Source organism: Emys orbicularis, chromosome 2, assembly GCF_028017835.1.
Source record: "Emys orbicularis isolate rEmyOrb1 chromosome 2, rEmyOrb1.hap1, whole genome shotgun sequence".
Lineage (NCBI taxonomy): Eukaryota > Metazoa > Chordata > Testudines > Emydidae > Emys > Emys orbicularis.
In genome coordinates this window covers 222,712,847-222,733,883 of record NC_088684.1, presented here as the reverse complement: position 1 = coordinate 222,733,883, position 21,037 = coordinate 222,712,847, and the positions used below count along the sequence as shown (strand labels likewise).

General features: G+C 44.6%; 1 protein-coding gene across 1 annotated transcript in view; it reads left to right on the top strand.

The window, feature by feature from the left end:
• The window catches only part of ZCWPW2 (zinc finger CW-type and PWWP domain containing 2), a 133,777-nt gene that overhangs the window by 40,957 nt on the left and 71,783 nt on the right, over positions 1-21,037 (top strand). The window contains exons 5-6 of the mRNA XM_065398417.1: positions 19,112-19,226; positions 19,425-19,459. Of these exons, the coding sequence (XP_065254489.1) occupies positions 19,112-19,226; positions 19,425-19,459 (150 nt within the window). The remainder of the gene's footprint in view (positions 1-19,111; positions 19,227-19,424; positions 19,460-21,037) is intronic.

The window sequence follows — 21,037 nt, the reverse complement described above, 5'->3', positions numbered from 1 at the left end:
TTTAAGTCTCTTGATAAATTGGGGACATACAGTTTCAATTTTTAAGTCTCTTGATAAATTGGGATACGTCCACACTTGTACAAGACCAACAAATCTCCTTCATAGGGGCTATCCTGAACTCGTGTTAGGCCAAGGCACATCTTGTAGCAGAGAGTTCTTAGAGTGCTTGCTCATATTGATTCCAATTAGGTGTGCGCGTGCCGTGTGCACGATCATCGGAAGATTTTTACCCTAGCAACACTCGGTGGGTCGGCTGAGGCGCCCCCTGGAGTGGCGCCCTTATGGCGCCGGATATATGCCCCTGCCGACCCAGCGCCCCCTCAGTTCCTTCTTACCGTCCGTGACGGTCGTTGGAACTGTGGAGCGCATCATAGTTGATCTCCACTTCCCTAGCTCTTTGCTCGTTTACACCTGTAGATAGTTGTTATAGTGTAATTGTTAGCTAGTTGAAGTTAATAGTAGTTTTTGTAGTTAGTGTATATAGTAATTGGAGATAAGGGGCTTCTCTCCTTCCCGGTACCCGGGCTCATGCCTAGGTCTCCGGGTTTCAAACCTTGCTCGGCCTGCCTCAAGCCGATGCCTACGGGAGACTCCCACGACTCGTGTCTGAAGTGCCTGGGGGAATCCCATCAACCAGATAAGTGCTGCATTTGTAAGGCATTCAAGCCTCGGACAAAAAAGGAGTGGGACTTTCATTTGAAGCAGCTCCTCATGGAAGCAGCACTTAGCCCGATGTCCTCAGCCCCGCACCGAGACCCAGTGCCGTCGGTCCGAAGCGAGCCTCCGGCACCGGATCGACCCGGCACTGGCAAAGACTCCCAGCACCGGACGTCTCCGGCACCACTACCAGCGCAGCACCACTCGCTGTCTCCGGGAGCCAAGAAGCAGCACAAGCAACCTGCTGCTCCTGTACAGTTGCCGGCACCGTCTGTGCCCCCCTTGGAGCAGCGCCCCGTGCTGGACTGCCCTGCGAAGGCTCCAACTCCAGCACTGTTGATTCCGGCGCCGCAAGCGCCGTTGAGTCCGGAGCACATAAGCCCCCCGGTATGCACCGTGGTTGAGCTGGGCCTGTCTTCCACCCCGGAGACTTTCTTTACTGCTCGCGACCTGATTGCGCTCACCGAGCTGGGACCATCACAACCTTTGCTACCGCCGGTGGGGCTGTCCCATCAATAGGGAAGCTCTCCATGATGCGCCCTCCATCACAGAGCGAGAAGGGTTGACACCGATCTCGGTCCCAGTCCAGGTCACGGTCCCGATCCAGGCGCTGGTCTCCACGGCACCACTCACAGTCCCGGCACCGATCACCATCTCGGCGCCGGTCGTACTCGCGGCACCGCTCCGCCTTGAGAAGATCTCCTTCCCGGTACGGTCGGTACCAGTCCAGCTCCCGGCACCGATCCAGGCGCCAGTCTCCTCAGAGTCGTTCCTGGCGCCGCTCCGCCCGTAGATCTTTATCAAGGTCCAGATCTGCCTCCTGGCACCGATACGACCGTCGGTCCCGGTCCAGGTTGCAGTACCGCTCGAGACCGCAGTGCCGATCTCCATCTCTGCAGCGCAGGCCAACAACGCATGACAGTGCAACCCAGCATGAGCGATCGGCTCCACCTTGGCCTTCCCGCTCCAACTCGAGGTCATCCCAAGCGGAGAGTGGCTGCCACGTCCATGACCAAGACACGGACGGAGCTAGCCAATGGCACGACGAGGGGCAGGATCCTGTTCAGGGACCCCCACAATGGTCCTTTTGGACCCCTTGGGCATACCGTCAGGCCCAAGATGTCCCATCGGGAGCTTCTCGTTCTGCCCACTTGGAACCCCGGGTCCCGGAGGCCACTGTCAGTCGCCCCGCCCCCCAGGGGGCTCAGAGGCAACAGCCCTACCCGCACCTCAGGCCCATGCCCCTAGCATGGAGGACCTAGGGCAGCCGGACCCCTCCCCCCAGCAAGACTTGCCCAGGACCCATTAGTCCCGGGCGTATCCTCCTCGTCCTCGCCTGACGAGGCGGTGGCAGGCACGTCCTCCTCTGGCCTACCACCTATAGACCTCCGTGTGCACCAAGACTTGCTTCGTAGGGTGGCACAAAACATGAACCTCGAGGTGGTGGAGGTCAAGGATCCGGCGGTGGACATTTTATCTGCCGATACCCCCACGCGTATACCCTTGCCGTTTATTCGGGCCATCCAGGCTAATGCCAATACAATCTGGCGGTCTCCGGCGTCTATTCCTCCCGCTGCCAATGGGGTGGAGAGGAAGTACTTGGTCCCCTCCAAAGACTAAGAGTACTTGTACATTCACCCCCAACCGTGCTCCCTCGTTGTACAGTCTGTTAATGAGAGGGAAAGACACGGTCAACAAGCTCCCGCTCCTAAATCCAAGGATGCTAGACGCCTGGATTTATTTGGGTGCAAGATCTATTCGACTGGCGGCCTACAACTTAGGGTGGCTAACCAGCAGGCCCTCTTGAGCCATTATAGTTTATAATACCTGGAACTCGATGGGGAAGTTCAAAGAGCTAGTTCCTCAGGAGTCCAGGGAGGAGTTCGGGGCCTTGCTAGAAGAGGGCAAGAAAGTAGCCAGGACATCCTTGCAGGCTTCGATAGATGCAGCAGACTCGGCGGCTAGGACTCTAGCCTCGGGCGTAGCTATGCGCTGCATCTCGTGGCTGCAGGTGTCTGGTCTTCCACCAGAGCTGCAGCAAACAATTTCAGGACCTGCCCTTTGATGGCCAGGGGCTAGTCTCAGACAAAACTGACTCCAGACTCCAGAGTCTGAAGGATAACCGGGCCATCATGCGCTCATTGGGCATGCATACCCTGGTGACGCAACGTAGGCCCTTCCGACCCCAACCGCAGCGCACCTACCCTAACCCCCAGCCGAGACAGGACTTCTCTAGAAGACGCATCTGCGGTGGTAGGAGGAGGCAATCTGGTCCTCAGACGGGCCAGAACCAGGGCCCCCCAAATCATTGGCGGGGCCCAAGCAAAACTTTTGAAGGTGCGCCCATGGGCGGAGCACCAGTCTCCTTTCAGAATCCTTTCCCACCTTTCACCAACCACTTCTCCTATTTCTTCCATACGTGGTCCCGCGTAACGTCAGACCACTGGATCCTACACACGGTGGAAAGTGGATACCGACTTCAATTTGTTTTGTCCCCCCCTTCCCATCCTCCCTCCCCGTCCCTATTCAGGGACCCCTCTCACGAGCAACTCCTTCCACAGGAGGTGCAGATGCTCCTGGCTATCAGAGCTATAGAGGAGGTTCCAAGGGAACTGAGGGGCAGGGGGTTTTACTCCCGCTACTTCCTAATCCCCAAAGCAAAGTGGGGGCTACGGCCCATTCTGGACCTGCGCAGACTCAACAAATTCATGGTAAAGTTGAAGTTCCACATGGTTTCCCTGGGGACCATTATCCCTTCCCTGGATCCTGGAGACTGGTACGCTGCCCTCAACATGAAGGACGCGTACTTCCACATAGCGATTTACCTGCCGCACAGGTGCTTCCTTCACTTTGTGGTCAATCAACGACACTTCCAGTTTACTGTCCTTCCCTTCGGCCTATCCACGGCACCAAGGGTATTTACAAAGTGTATGGCTGTCGAAGCTGCCTCGTTCCGTCGACATCGGATCCAACTGTTTCCGTACCTCGATGATTGGCTCATTCGGGGTCGCTCCGAGCTCCAGGTGCAATCTCATGTTCGGTTCACCATGAGCTTGTTCAGATAGCTGGGCCTGCTGCTCAATGTCGAAAAGTCCACTTTGCAGCCGACCCAAAGAATAGACTTCATCAGAGCAGTCCTGGATTCAAATCTTGCCCGGGTGTGCCTACCGCATGCCCGCTTCCAGTCCATGGCGAGCATTATCCATGGCCTCCGAAGCTTCCCGACCTCGACAGCACGCACGTGCCTCGGTCTACTGGGACACATGGCGTCTTGCACCTTCGTGACCAGACATGCCAGACTATGCCTCCGTCCACTTCAGGCCTGGCTCTCATCAGTGTACCGTCCAGGCCGAGACCATTTAGACACAGTGCTCACGGTACCGACGGAAGTCTTAACCTCCCTGGCTTGGTGGCTGAACCCCAACTTCATATGCGGGGGGATGACATTCCATGCCCCACAGCCCTCCCTAGTCCTAACCACGGACGCATCATCTCTGGGCTGGGGCGCTCACCTTGCGGACCTTCGCACACAGGGCCTTTGGTCCGCACAAGAGAGAACCCTGCACATCAACATACGGGAACTGAGAGCAGTACGCCTGGCGTGTCAGGTGTTCCATGAACACCTTCAGGGCCGTTGTGTCGCAGTCTTCACAGACAACACAACAGCCATGTTTTACATCAACAAGCAAGGAGAAGCGCAATCGTCCCCCCTCTGTCAGGAAGCCATTCGCCTGTGGGAATTCTGCATAGCCCACTCGATCGACTTGGTGGCGTTGTTTCTCCCGGGAGTCCAAAACACGTTGGCAGATCGCCTCAGCAGGTCCTTCCTGGCTCACGAGTGGTCGCTTTGCCCAGACGTTATCCATTCTGTTTTCCGGAAGTGGGGTTTCCCCACGTAGACCTTTTCACCTCTCGCGAGAATCGGAAGTGCCAGGTGTTCTGCTCTCTCTAGGGGCGCTCCCCGGGCTCCCTATCAGATGCCTTCCTAATGCCATGGAAAGACCATCTGTTCTACGCCTTCCCTCCATTCCCATTAGTCCACTGGGTTCTTCTCAAATTGCGAAGAGACAAGGCCCGCTTAATCTTGATCGCCCCGGCGTGGCCCAGGCAACATTGGTACACCACTCTCCTCGATCTGTCAGTGACCACACCAATTCCACTCCCGTTGTGGCCAGACCTGATCACTTAGGAGCATGGCCGACTGTGTCATCCGGACCTGCAATCCCTCCATCTCACAGAATGGATGCTGCATGGCTAACTCATGGCTAACTCGGTGCAGCACGTACTCTTGGGTAGCAGAAAGCCCTCTACCAGGTCCACGTATCTGGCCAAATGGAAGTGTTTCTCCTGCTGTTGTGCCCTGAGCAATACTGCCCCTCTGGAGTTGCCAGTACCTACCATCCTAGATTATCTCTTGTCCTTGAAACAGCAAGGCCTAGCAGTTTCATCCATCAGAGTACACCTAGCAGCGATTTCGGCCTTCCACCTGGGCAAAAACGGGCGCTCGGTTTTCTCCAATCCCATGGTCAGCAGGATCCTCAAGGGATTGGAACGTCTGTACCCGCAAATTCGGCATCCGGCCCCTATGTGGGACCTCAACCTGGTCCTATCCAGACTCATGGGTGCCCCGTTCGAACCGATGGCCACTTGCTTGCTCCTGTACCTTTCCTGGAAAACCGCTTTCCTCGTCGGTATCACTTCAGCGAGACGCGTGTCGGAACTTCGAGCTCTCACGTTGGACCCACCGTATACGGTGTTTCATAAGGACAAGGTACAGCTGCGACCACAACCTGCCTTCCTTCCTAAGGTGGTGTCTGTCTTGGCTGACATGGAAGGCATCTTCCTTCTGGTCTTCTACCCAAAGCCGCACGCTTCTTGACGAGAACAGCTGCATTCCCTAGACGTTCGCAGGGCCCTCGCCTTTTACATCGAACGAAACCTTTTAGGAGGACGACCCAGTTCGTAGCTGTGGCAGACCGGATGAAGGGCCTCCTGGTCTCCACACAGCACATCTTGTCCTGGATTACATCATGCATCCATGCGTGCTAAGACTTGGCTGGTGTCCCGACTACGCACCTTACTGCCCACTCTACTCGGGCTCAAGCTTTGTCCTCCGCCTTCCTGGCTCATGTTCCCATACAGGAGATCTATAGGGCAGCAACTTGGTCATCAGTACATACATTCGCTTACCACTATGCGATAGTGCAGCAGTTCAGGGCTGATGCTGCATTTGGTTCAGCGGTCCTTCACTCCACGACATCTCACTCCGACCCCACTGCCTAGGTAAGGCTTGGGAGTCACCTAATTGGAATCCATATGAGCAAGCACTCGAAGAAGAAAAGATGGTTTCTCACCTTTGTAACTGTTGTTCTTTGAGATGTGTTGCTTATATCCATTCCAAACCCGCCCTCCTTCCCCTCTGTCGGAGTAGGCGGCAAGAAGGAACTGAAGGGGTGCTGGGTCAGAAGAGCCATATATCCGGCGTCATAAGGGCGCCACTCCAGGGGGTGCCTCAGCCGACCCGCCGAGTGTTGCTAGGGTAAAAATCTTCCAACGATCGTGCACGTGGCGCGCGCACACCTAATTGGAATGGATATGAGCAACACATCTCGAAGAACAACAGTTACAAAGGTGAGTAACAGTCTTTTTCAGATAAATTTATTAAGCAACCCTACAAAAGCAGTGATAATTCACCTGAGGCTTTAGGTCTCCTGGGCTCTTCCATTTGTAACTTTATGCTTATCTGTGAATGAAGTGGGTACAGCACTGATTGGCAGCAAAATTAACTCCAAACATGAAGTACATGGGAGGTTTCCGGAGCATGTTTCCAAAAGTCTTCAGGATTCTCTGCTAGTGAGAATTCCCAGACACTGTTTTGCAGGAGTTCATTTCAATTTTTATTCTCAACTGTTGTGATCATCACAGACTGGAGAGCTCTCCTTCAGGAGGTTGATATATTACATATTCTACCCCCTTGTAGACTATGAAGCTCAATATAAGTGTTCTGGAACTCAGTTATACGTGAGCTCTAACATATATATATATATATATATATATATTTCCTGCAGTTGGCCAAAAGCTATATTATTCAAGTGCTAAGAGCAATATGGTAGCTATGTGTTATATCAACAAAAAAGGACATTCTTACTCCACTGTCAGCAGCCAGTGGCCCTGTGAGACTGGTGCCTGGCTCCTGAAGTACACCTGATACCTCTACATCTGACACACAGAACATTTGCTAGCAGGTTCAGGATTCAGAGACAACAAAAGTTGTCACTGGAAAGACCATGGTGGAGCTGCTGTTCAAAAATTGGGGTCATTTGTCCATAGACTGTACTGCTGCTCATTGGGAAGAGACGTATCCTTCGTTTTGCTTCAGAGCAGGGGTGGATGGAGGTTTGATCACAGATGCATTTCTGTTGGATTGGAACAAAGGAATTCTATACATCGTCTCACTGATTTCATTGATCCAATGAGTAATCAGAAGAATGTAACAAAACATAGTCCAAGTCGTACTGGCTGCTGCAGCAGGGGCCAAACAATATTCGTGCAGAGATGAAGATCTCTCAGAGGAGTCTCCATTTCTTTAAATGGTATTAACTGATTTTCTCTTTCAAGAAGACTCATCTTGCATCCTAATCCAGAGTTGCTTCACCTTATGCTTTGGTTCACAGGACAATGAGTACATCTGCCCTCATGTGCTGTGGAAGTGTAGGAGATTCTGCTACTATGTAGAAATCTATTTACTCTGAAATGTTACACTTGGAAGTAGAAAAGGATTTTCCTCTGTGGGTAGAAGAAAACAGTCCATCTCCTCTTGCAGCATCCATATAACTTATTTTGAGTATTTATTGCATTTAAAATATCTCAGCTTTTCCTTGCTGACATCTCTCGGTGACATCTGAACATATCCTCTGCCAGTGAAGGGTTTCTCATGTCAGTTATCTCCCCATCACAAGATTTCTGAAAGGAATTAATAATATTAATAAGCCTCTGACTGCCAGATGCTAGGACTGGACGATAGGGGATGGATCACTTGATAATCACCCTGCTTATTTCCTTTGATGCATCTGGCATTGGCCACTGTTGGAAGACAGGATACTGGGCTAGATGGACCATTGGTTTGACCCACTATGACCATTCATATGTTCTAATATCTCCCTCCTAGTCATAGAACCCGTTCAATCATAGGGCTTTACTTTGGTACTGTAAAGTTGATAGACTCTCCTTCTCAAATCTTGGGAATGTGCTCTTTGTTTCACATGTTATTAAAGACCTAATTTTTAATCACAAGTACATCTGCAATGAGTGAGTGAGTTGCATGCTTTAATGGCTCATCTTGATTTCATCTAATCTGTGTTCTTTTTTAAAAAAAAATTCTTATCTGGGGAAAACTAGATTCAATAATCCAGATGTAAGAGGATATTCATTTTTTATTTGGATAGGACTACAGCTTTGTTTAGATTAGGAAAAAAATTTTTTTTTAAAGTTGTTACCTAAATTGAGTTGGCTAACATGATTTGAAACACTTAACACCTAGTGTTGACACAGTTTAACACTTTTACAACTGTGTTAAAGTAATAGTGGGGGGAAAAAGAACCCCCCCCCCTTGCCCAAGTAGCAGAGAAAAATTTGTATGATCTGTTAAAGATTTCAACAACCTTTTGGTGGTTATAACAGAAAAGGCAACTAGACTTGCGGAAGATGGAAGAAAGCCAACTAGTGTAGCATCTCCAGAAGAAACTGCACCTCCATGGCTGCCTGTAACAAGCAAAAGACCATATGACTCTGGCCTTTAATCTGACACCATCAGGTCCTAGGAGGCAGACGTCTACTCTTCTCAGAGGAACATCCACTACCTCAGATAAGTGGGTCATGGAAATATTGAGAAGAGGTGTGCTCTACAAACCTAAAACATCATAAATCCTTGATTTATCTAATTCTTCATTCCAAAAAATCCCCAGAGATTCATGGAAGAAGCCATCGCTCATCTCATCTGGAGAGACTTTATATTTAAATACACCAGGAAAACACACTTCCATGTTGAATTTAAAATTGAGACTCTTCTTAATGCTTTGTTTTCTTAAGGAATCTTCTGTGGTCCACGGATATGGCTGGAGATAGGAAAAATCAAGATGTCATAATGACTGAAATAAGCGCAAATTCCTAACTTTTTCATGAGCTTTTTAGTCAGTCTAATGACATTAAGGTCACATGAATTTACATGCATGGATTTACCAGCTTGATTTAAATAAATTCAAGAGGTATATAAAGAAAAGTAAACAAATGCCAGTTATATTAATTTCTAATTATCAATGATATTTAGAAATGCAAGTAGTATCAATAAGAACTGAGAAACAGAAACAGCTTACTCATTCTACTTCAAAGTGGTATTGTTCTACTATTGCTACCACAGAAGATACATTACTCAATATTTAGTTTTTGTTAAACTTATAATTTAAGTGAGTTTCCATGTGAAAATACTAAGCTGAAGTTATTGGGGGTGTAAAATAGTAAAGAACTCTTGACATTTTGATCCATATGATTGTTCCCAGAATTGTTGTTATAAAGTAATATTCCTATTAATTTTAAAATATTCATTTGAAAAAATTAACTTGATATAAGAGATGTTTCAAATGTAAGCTAGAACACTGTCAGTTTCATCTTATTTATGTTCATAATATTAACTTTGGCATTGTCCAGCTAATATTTAAAAGTATTTATTATAAAACAGAATAGCCAAATCAACTCAGAAACCTAACTATTGGTAAATAAAGGTCTGTTAGCATTCACTTAGAAGTTTTGAATTATGTACCTGACATTTAAAAAACTTTCTATAAAGTTCATAAACTCTTGAAAATGTTCTGTTAAATAGTTTAATAAAAATACAAAAACTGAATAATTTTTTCTTCTTGCACCAGTACATGTGCAAAAGTATTTTTGACAGGATGTTTATTTTGGTTTGGGTTGGGTTTTTGGCAAGCCATTAGCTTCTTTGTGTGTTTTCCTCATCTGTAAACTGGGATGATAATTATTACTATACTTCTCATGCAAGGGCATTGTGAAGCTTAATCAAAATGTTTGAAGTAGTTTGAAATCCTGAAAGAGAAGATGCTGTAAGTGTAAGGTTTTATTATTATTACTATTGCTTAATTTCAATTACCTGCTCAAAATTATGTTAGAAATTTAGAGCTTGCTACTTACTATCAGATCCTTTAGCAAAGGTACTCAAAAATTGGATTAATTTTGAACAAGCTCTGAAGACACATTTAAGTCATAAGAATTGAGCTTTGCTGTGTCTTTCTCACAAATATATCATGCCAATAAGTAAGGTTACTTGAAGTGTTTTACCACAAGACTCAGAACTCTTTCCAGTTCACAACTCTGACATTCTCATGGTCTTTAATTTAATCTTTTTAATGTATGTCATATTTTAGTTCCTAGAACTGGGAAATTATTCCTGGAAACTGTATCCCAGCTGGGAAATTGTAAGAAAAAATATGTCCCCAAGATTTTAAAATGTATATGGATCTATGAACCATGACAAATTTTGCAAGGCAGTGTTATATACTATGTTTGAATTTTTTTTAATTTTTTTTTTTTTGCAGTTTAATTATAAAGCTTGTCAGATGATTTTCAGCCACTTTTTAAAAACCTTGAGAAAGTTCAGGCTGCAATCCAAAGTGTTCATTGTAGGGGAAATGGTCTTAAAATTTCTTGCAATACATTTTCCATCTTTTTTGATCTGACTGATAATTTGACTATTGGTAATAAAACAATTATCTGATTAAAATTTTTTCCAAAGAAAAATTGTGAGTGAGGAAAAAACCCACTCTCAGTTCAAAGATCCTCCCAAGTGCTTTTCAGCCTGAGAACCACTAATCGTTGGCATGGGAAAGTTTCAGATTGAACACTGGTCTTATTAAAAATGGTTGATTTCTTGAAAATTTAATGATCATGCTGCTTATGCCCATTTATCATGTTAATCATCTCATCAAGCACAGTCTTCAGTTTATCACTTACCTACTTTACTGTGAGATCCTAAGACCGAGAAGTCCCTTGTTCTGCTCTTGGCTGACCAATCGTGAGGATGCTCTGGCTCTGTACATGATGGGATAGTGCAATTGTAGAGCTGTTGGGGAGGGGGCAGAAAGCTTGTGCATCCCTCTTTTTGTATCCTGTCCTCATCTCCCAGGGATTGTGATTTCAGTGGAGGGAAAGAGGAAAAAAACGGAAATGGGATCCGATGAGTCTCTTTGCAGAGGATGTTGGAGCACTGTCATGAGGTTTCTTCTTACTCCCACAAATCACAATGGGAAAGGGAGAATCTTTTGCTCAGTGGTTCTGCCCTCTCCCTCACTGTTAGCTGTTTCAGGCACAGCCCACCAGAATACCTATGCTGATCATTCAGATTCTCCTCAGCTATCACTCACTCCATTTCTCCCCTACTGGACTGTTGCGGAGCCACTGATTACCCCAATCTATCACTACATAGATCTTTATACTGTATCCATGCCATAATATCAAGGTGCCTCTGTAGCGTCAGGATGCCTAAAATCATTCACCAGCTTCTTAACTGCAATTTATGGCAGCTTGGATGTGTAATCATGGACTTAATCCTTGGGCAGAGTGTGGAGTTAAATGGCACTAAATTGTTGAGGAGATGTAGTCTCCTTCATGGCTCCAAAACCAGACAGTTTGCAGATAGCCTTCGGGCTCTTTGTAGACTCCTGAGCCAAGTTTAGGCCCACAGTTAGTGAATCTCTATTCTCATCAGTATTTGGAATCCATAGTGGGTTTTTTGATATTGCTGCAAATATGTCTCTTCAGATCTTAATATAATATCTTGAACACTCCATGCCTTTGCTGCTGTTAGATTGCTCTCCAGAATTTGATATTGAATGAAAATTGGCAGTTTTAACTAGTGTGAGCTAACAGATGCTTGTACTAAAGCATTTCATTAGCAATTTTTGAAGCAGAAAATTAAACATACATAAAGTACCACTGGTATTCATAAATACACTAATGTAACACATATTCATGATTTAAATCAGGCATCTTTCATTCCTAGATTACAAATAATTTGCCATTGATCCCCAATTTAGGTTCTCTGCACATAGTATATATGACAGATTTAACTGCTCCATTGCATAAAGTTTTAAAAATGGTAAGCTGTCTCACCACTTGAGGGGACACATTTATTCATTGGCGAGATACGCTGGTTAACATCAGTTTTCTTTCTAACCAACTTGTGAAGAATTCCATTTTGGAATTCCAGTATTGCCTTTAAGAAAATGTTTTTCTCAACTTTTAAATATTTTTCCAGATTTTACAGTCCTTTTATCATTATTTCCTTGTGTGTAAACTATGTAGTTAATTTAAAAATATTTTATTCTGTGAAAGAGCTTCATTTGAGCAGTCTCCAAGGCTATATTACTATTTTTTTTCTTTTGGGTAGTTTTTCTCTCTTCTTGAGTATAGGCAATTTCTTCTTTTGGGGCAAAGGGGAGTATACTAATGGTAGAGCTGCTCAAGATGTCATTTTTCAGACCTTTCCCAAAACTACTAGCCAATAAGGTACAGTTTATTCAGAAAACCTTGAACAAGACTTTAGGACAGAGTTATTTTCTTCCCAGGAGGCAAGATTTTGTTTCTAAAGCCTTAACCTTAAGAGGCGGGGCTGGACTGGTCCTTCAAGCCAGTTCTGAATTCAAGGAGATCCAAACATTGCAGTTGAAAGGGGAGCACTGGAGAGCTCCTTAGAACATCAGTGTACTTTCCTTATGATGGAAAATGTTAACTCTACATTCAGAAATTTCTTGCTAACTGGGAAACTTCCCCAGAGCCCAGTATAGTGACAGTGTTTCTGAGAAATCTGAAAGCTGCAGCACTAACCATATCCTGATTTGTCAAAGCACATCTAATGTTCAGTTGACAGTTAGATGTGACATCAAAGTCCATGGAACCTACTTCAACAAAACATTGCAATGTCTTGGATTCTTCAGTTGCACTTAGCCACAAAAAGGCTTGCGTTGGTGCCATATTTTCTTGGTGTTCTGTGGATGTGTAAATATTAGAAAAATACTGAAGTCCAGAGGTGTTTTCTGCACACACAAGAACAAGGGAGCATTCTCCCATTCATAGGTAGCAGAGCTACTTTATGCCTTCCCTCCATTTCCTTTGCTGCCCAAAACAGTAAGAAACATCAGCCAGGAGAAGGTCCTTTTCATTAGTGGCTCATTGCTATACTTGAAAGCTTTGGCTCTTCAAGTGCTTGCTTATGTCCATTCCAAAGGAGGTATGTGCTTGCCCCAAGCACCACTGCCAGAAGGTTTTCCCTCAGTGGTATTCGTCGGGTTGGCTCTGTTGCCCACTGGAGTTGCATGCTCATAGCACTGGTATAAGGGTCATGCCAACCTGCAGCCCCCCTCAGTTCCTTCTTACCACCCATTATGGTCACTGGAACTATTTCGTCCTTGTGTTCTACAATTACCCTCTCAGTGGATTTTTCCAACCTTCATTGTATATAATTATTTCTTGATCTTAGTAGTTAGTTAGCTTAGCGGAACCCTGGTAAGCAGGGTTAGTCTCTGCCCAGTACTGGACCATGCGTTGGTCTCTAGCTTTTAAGCCTTGTGCCTCATGCCATAAGCCTATGCCAGTGAGCGACCCCCCATTCCAGCTGCCTTAAGTGCCTGGGAGAAGCTCACGTGCAGGAGCGTTGTAAGATCTCCCAAGACTTCAGAACCACCATATTCTCCAGAACCATGGTATCCTTCAAGGACAAGGTCCAATTGCGTCCTCATCCAGCTTTCCTTCCAAAGGTGGTTTCACAGTTCCATATAAGCCAGGATATCTTCCTACTGGTCTTCTACCCAAAACCACATCAACAGATAAGAACAAAGGCTCCACTCGCTAGACATCAGACGTCACTGGCTTTCTACATAGAAAGTACTAAGCCATTTCGGCAGGGCTGGCCTTACCATGAGGCGAACTGAGGCGGCCGTCTCAGGTGCCAGACTGGGGGGCGGGGGGCGCCACTAGGACCCAGAGTGTAGAAAATTGTGTCTGCTGCTGGTGCATATGTATTCTCTCTGCTCTAGATGCACAGAGATGGTGAAGTGCTGTGCTGGAGGAAGGAGGGCACAAGAGACATAACTGGCAGGCAGGAGAAAAGGTGAGAGGGAATAACAGAAAGCAGCAGGAGCTGCAGGGAGAGAGAGGAGGAGCCTCTTACGTACCTCTCTAGCACCCCCAGGAGCCTGGACTGATTTAACACCAGCTTCTCAAGGAACTTCCTGTTTCCTGCTGCTTCCCTGAACCCACTTCAGGAGAACAGGCAGTCAACTGAAGTAGTAGGAGCCAGCTAGGCCCTTAAGACGTTGATATCTTCCCTCACTCAGGCCCTGCTACCAGCCTGCTTATTTGTCCCCTTCAATTGCGTGTTGAGAGCCACTATAGCTGGCACAGAACAGCAATCATCAGTGAAAGAAGAAAACGCCCCTCTGGGGCAGCATTCAGGAAAAAAAAAAAAGAAAGAGAAAGAAAAGCTTCCTTTGCTTTCTATCTAAGCAGGAAGGAGCTCTCCTGAGATACATAGAGACAAATGTTCACGGTGAGCCTTCCAGCCCCAGTGAGGATGTGAGTGGTGAGGAGATGCCTGATCTTCCAGTTAGTCAGAGTGCAGGTGACCTGGCAGCTACTGCTGCATCCATATCTCCATCTCAAATGGGTGTAACCATGCACATTCCTGAAGAAAAGTGTAGATCAGAGAAGAGTGTGGTGGAGGCGCAAGAAACAGCTGCTGCTGAGTTTAGTTCCTTAAGTCTAGATGATCCAGGACTGTGGACCCACTTGAGCAGTAGCCTGAGGGACTTCCTTGTACTGCATGGGCCACAGCAAGTGAAAAACTTCATGTTCCCCAAAGACAATGAAAATAGCAGTTTCCATCTAACACATTACTGGCGTGAAATCCCCAATGGTGTCAAAGTGGAGAGGCCATGGCTTATGTACTCAAAAACCCAGAATGCTGCATACTGTTTTTGTTGCAAACTCTTCCAGTCTAATGTTCCAGCCACATTGGGTTCTACAGGAACAAAGGAGTGGAAAAATCTGGCTAGAAATCTGGCATGCCATGAGTAGGCAGCAGATCATCAGAGAGCATTCCATAGGTGGAAAGAGCTTGAGATGAGACTAAGGTTAAAGGCCACCATAGATGATCAGCATCAAGAGAAGATTGCATCAGAGTCTCTTTACTGGAAAAATGTTCTGGAAAGGCTCATTGCCATTGTGAGAATGCTTGCTACCCAAAACCTAGCACTGCGTGGCACTTCAGATCAGCGGTATGTGCCAAACAATGGAAACTTCCTTAAAATTGTGGCGCTGATGACTGAGTTAGATGCTCCTCGAATACAGCATCTAAGAAGAGTCACCACCCAAGAAATGTACACACACCACTACCTTGGAAAAAACATTCAAAATGAGATCGTACAGTTACTGGCAACAAAAGTCAAACAGAAGATTGTGGCAGATCTGAAGTCCGCAAGATATTATTCTGTTATTCTGGACTGCACACCTGACATCAGCCATATGGAACAAATGAATTTAATGGTGCGTTTTGTAATGACAACCGAATCTAGTGAAAATGTCCCTGCAATGGTGACTGTCAGAGAGCATTTTCTAGAATTTATTGACATTGATAATACTACAGGAGCTGGTATAACAAATGTGCTTCTTAAAAAGCTGGAAGATACGGGAATTGTGATAGCTGACATGAGAGGTCAGGGCTATGATAATGGTGCCAACATGAGAGGAAAGAACAGAGGAGTGCAGACACGGATCCAAGAGTTAAACCCTCGAGCTTTTTGTGTCCCATACAGTTCTCATTCATTGAACTTGGTGGTCAGTGATGCAGCATCAGCTACTAGTGAGGCTGCTGAATTTTTTTAATGTAATTCAAAGGATTTATGTATTTTTCTCTGCATCAACTCATCGATGGCAAATTTTGAAGCAACATCTGGGAGCATCCTCTCTGACACTGAAACCACTGAGTGCCACACGATGGGAAAGTCGATTGGAGGCGATAAAGCCTATCAAACACCAAATTGGGAAGATAGATGATGCCATATTGCCATTATGGAGGATAATGCTATGACCGGAACTGTTCATGGGAGAACAGTGGCAGAGGGAAATGGAATCACCAGAAACATACATAACTTCAAATTTCTGTGGGGCTTAGTGTTGTGGCATGACATACTGTTTGAAATAAATGTTGTAAGCAAGAGACTCCAAGGTGTTGACCTTGATATATCTGGAGCAATGGAACAACTGGACAAAGCAAAGTCATACCTACAGCCTTTCCAGTCAGATGAGGGATTTCAAAACGTTCTGAAGAGTGCACAGAAGTTGGCAGAGGAACTTCACACTGAAGCTATTTTCTCACCCATTCAAGAATAAAAGCGTCACGGACTAAGATGACATTTTGATTACGAGGCACGGGATAATCCCATAAGAGACCCCAAACAACAATTCAAAGTTGAATTCTTTAACCAGGTGCTAGATTGTGCAATACAGTCAGTTGAACGTTTCATGCAGCTCAAGGAACACAGAAGTATATTTGGGATGTTGTATGATATTCCAAAACTCCTCACTATACCTGAAGAAGACCTATACCAGCAATGCAGGGCACTAGAGTCAGTGTTGACACATGATGACATGTGCGATATTGATGCGAGTGATTTAGGTGATGAACTGAAACCCCTTTCAAGATACATTTCAGCAGGATCAACTCCAAAGGCTGTTCTGGAATATATGTGCACAAATAAGATGACCACCCTCTTTCCAAATGCTTTTGTTGTTCTGCGCATACTTCTAACACTTCCTCTAACAATTACCATGGGAGATCGCAGCTTCTCCAAGCTGAAGTTAATAAAAACACATCTATGCTCCACAATGACACAGGAGAGGCTGGTTGGCCTTGCAACCGTCTCAATAGAGCATGAGCTGGCCCAGACTGTGGACCTTCAGGAAGCAGTTCAAATCTTTGCAACCAAGAAGGCACAGAAAGCACCACTTTGATTATTCAAACAGATAAAAATGCCAGTGTTTACTATGCAGACAAGAAAAGTTACATTTGCTGTTCAGACGTTTGAAAGTTACGTGTTACTTAAAATTTTTGAACAAGGCATTTTAAGTTGTTAGTTCTCCTTTATTGGGGTAGGTAGCAGAGCAGTACATGAGAGGAATAGAACAGGAAGAAGGCAGAATTGAGACCTTTCAAAGTTTTGGCCCAAGGGACGGGGCATGGGGGTGTTATTTGAGCCCCCTGCCTCAGGTGCCAAAATGTCGTGGGCTGGCCCTGCATTTCGGAAAATTACTCAGCTATTCATGGCCATTGCAGACAGAATGGAAGGTCTTTCCATCTCAGCCCAGAGAAATTCATCATGGATCATATCCTGCATCTGCACATGCTATGACCTGGCAAAGGTCTCTGCCCCTCCTGCCCTGATAGCACATTCCACAAGGGCCCCAGCATCTTTGGCAGCATCCATAGCACAAGTTCTTATGCAGGACATTTATAGAGCAGCAATGTGGTCATCAGTTCACACTTTTGCTTCTCACTACGCCATCACTCAACAGGCTAGAGACAATGATGTAATTGGCCGAGTCTTGTTGCAATCAGCATGTCAATAAACTCTGAATCCATCACCTGCACCTGCTTGGGAGTCACCTATATTGGAATGCACATGAGCAAGCACGCGAAAAAGAAAAAATGGTTACTAACCTTTCCTTAACTTGTTCTTCAAGATGTGTTGCTCTTGCCCATTCCAAGACCTTCCCTCCTATCCCTCTGTTGGAGTTGGCTGGCAAGAAGGAGATGAGGGAGCTGTGGTTTGGCAGGACCCTTTATACTGGCGCTATGACTGCGCAATTCCAAGGGGCACCAGAGCTGACCCGATGAATACTACTGAGGGAAAATTTTTTGGCAGCTGTGCTCGGGGTGAGCACACACCTACATTGGAATGGGCATAAGTAATGTATCTCAAAGACAACAGTTACAGAAAGGTTAGTAACCATTTTTTCTCAGACCTCTCTTTTCAATCACTTCTGCATTTAAAATGTTCAGTGTTTCCATATATGCAGTATTGCCGCTTCTACTCATCCACAGCAAGTAAATTACTTGAGCAGTTGGGTGGAATCTGGTGCTTAATCTGTAGACTGTGCTGCCATCTCCTCTAGGAGCTGCCTTTAGTAGACCTCTCCAAAATGCAGTCATCTGTACTTTTCTTAGTGTTTCATTCTGTTCCTAGAGCTCTGCATCCAGAATATAGGTAGGGTGACCAGATGACAAGAACAAAATATTGGGACACATGGGGGGGAGGGCCGAAGCAAAAAAAAATATCGGGACAATATTGGAGTGCAAAATATCGGGACAAATAGTGTCCCGACCATACATCGGTCGGGACGCGGGACAAACAACGAAATATCAGTACAGTCTCGATTTCATCGGGATGTCTGGTCACCCTAGATATAGGTGAGGATAGATCAAGGCTGCAAAGAGCTGGAGGAGGATATCCAAGAAGCCTCAAGAGAGTCTTCAACAGACCTACCTTAATCATGCTGTGTGGCATCCTTTTGGTGCCTCTACCACTTCACCTTCCCCCAGTGGCAGCACTCCTTCCAGCATCACCACATCCTCCTTCCACAAACGCATGTTCTCTCTTCTTCCTTCCTTCTGCTTACCCACACAATCACCACATCATCTCACTTTCTCCTCTCCAAATAACTAGCCCAGAGAGCACTTTCCATCTCCCAATACAAGTAGGCTACATTTGCAAAGTTTACACAAATCTTACAAACACAGACTGGAATAGTAGGTATTTCCTGGCCTAGTACATTTTTACAAGACTGCATTAATACTGTAGTCGGGTAGTTCTTTCAGATAAAAATTAAAAATTATGTAGTCACATCTTGTTATAGATCAGTATAAACTTTCTATAGGAGTACTTCATAAAGGGTTTATGAATGATATTGTAAGTATTCTGGTGAATGAAGATCATTTTGGGGTTTCAATCTGCAGTCCGTATAGACTCGAAATGTTGATTTCATTAAGTAGGAAGTTAAACACAATAAAGAGCTACAGAACTGGGCTCTCTGCAGCACTTTGGAATGCACGTTCTATGTTGAAAGGGGCCCAATTACAAAAAAAAAAATACTAGAAAATTTCTATCCTTTTGCATCCAGAGTAATTTACAAGAAAGAGATACAGGAGCATTTATCTTGAATTGAACCTCTCTGAGTTAATCTAAATGCTTTGCAGTCTAGAATTCTTTTTTAGTCATTATTTAATATTTTTGAAGTACTATATTTTTGTTTGTTTTTTTGACTCCTGCAAAGTGTAGAAAAATGGAGTAACGATAAGATATTTAGTAAAAGTTTCTTTTTATTTCCATAGCCAGAACAATGCAAGAGAAAAAAGAAATGGTATACAAGTGCATTGGAAGAAGCAAACAAATTACTTATATTTTCTGCTCTGCAAAGACTTGAAATGTGCCAGCTATCAGAAAATGGTATAATCCATATTTTTCAGCACTGTTTGTAAATAAAGTTATAGTCATATGCAGAGGGTTTTTTCCCCAGTCATAATGTTGGAAGATTTTCTTTTTAAGAACATGCTACTATTATAATAGGAAAAATGTGTGTGTGTGTGTGTGTGTGTGTGTGTGTGTTGTATAATATGTCTCACTCTCAATGGATTTCCTTCACAGATGCCCTTGTATTGAAAGGAGATGTTGGTTCACAAGTAATTTACAATTGAGTATTATTAAAATAAATTACTTTTGCATGGCTAGTGAGAAAGTGATGTGCAATTACTCTTGTCTAAGATTTTTTTTTTTAATTGGTTGGTTTAAAAGGACCTTGCATTCATAAGGCTAAGTTTATGACAAGCCTTAAGTTTAAAAACTAACCTGTTTTATCTAAGCATACACCATAAAAGGCAAAAAAAGCACAATACAGTTGATATTTTTTTCCCAGGACCAGTCTGTCGTCTATAGCACTATAGTCTATAGTTTGTGAAGAGATTGATAGCACAGTTAGTGCTAATCTGGCTAGGGAAACTGTGGAAATCATTTTAGCACCGTTCTGAGAAAAACAATATTTAAAAATTATCTTTTTAGCTTGCTTTTGTCTTAGATAATTGATCTAAACTTTTGTTTAAAGTATAGTGTTAAATTACATGAAAACAACCATGTGCTCTTTTCTTCTTTTGGAATATTGCAGACAAACATCTTCGCAGTTAACCTTTAAGTTAGCTTTAATTTTTTATTGTTCTGTAAGCAGTAAAGTTCTGTTGACTTTCAGAGCTGGGGGAGTCAGCTATTTAGTGTTTTTTGTTCTTGTAATGTGGGTCAGCGTGCCTAGTGCTCTGGATGAGTGCTACTTTTTATTTTTCTATAAATCCAGATAAATAACATTAACCATCACAATTAAACCAATTAGTACAATATTATTACAAAAAAGATAACGTGCTAAGGATACATGTAGCTGATAGCTAAGAGTAGTGAGGCATGTTCATCAAAAATAGGAGTCTTGTGCATTGTAGCTGCATTTCCATATTGTGCATCCTGCATTATTTAATCCTCTAGGAGCTCATCAGACTTAAAATTATGATGTAAACACGTGTTGCTTTTACAAATTGACAACATACTTTGAGGTTATCCAAATGTAGTTCTAAGCCCCAACCCATGCTAGACAGCTATGAGGAGATTTACCACCCCAGTGGGAACCTCAGGTAATATTGTTTTTCAGGTGTGCAATTACTGCAGTACTGTTTGACAAGATGCTCACTCTGCCTGAACTGGGCTAGCAGAGTGTATAAAACATTGGAGGACCTGGATTCTTCCTATCCACTCTGGGAAGCTAGCACTATTAACAGCATTATCTTAGAACAGTCCTTGTATTCATCCTCAGACCAGGGACACTAGTAAATGAAGGATCCTTGTATTCTATCTCCACCCCCGTGTATACCTGCACAAAGCTGGGAACAGTCAAGCACTGTTCTAAACATTCTATATATGTATTTGGTCCCTAAGTATTTTACTCAAAATGCAGAATTTCAGTTTGTGTAATAGTAAATGCCACAGCATCTCTCCAGTCTGGCACTAATTCATTTACCCCAAAGTTAGCCGTAGTGCCATTTATTTTGCCATGGGAACTTTTCTTCCATTACTAAAATGTTAACATCTCAGAACCTCACAGGTAACACTTTAGCTGGGTTTTGCACAAACAGCCTTTCCCAAACACTCCCTGAGTATATTTTCTCCTTTGGGACTCAACTTAGCCAAATTAAATCACTTTATGGGAAGGGAGAGCTTGTGTA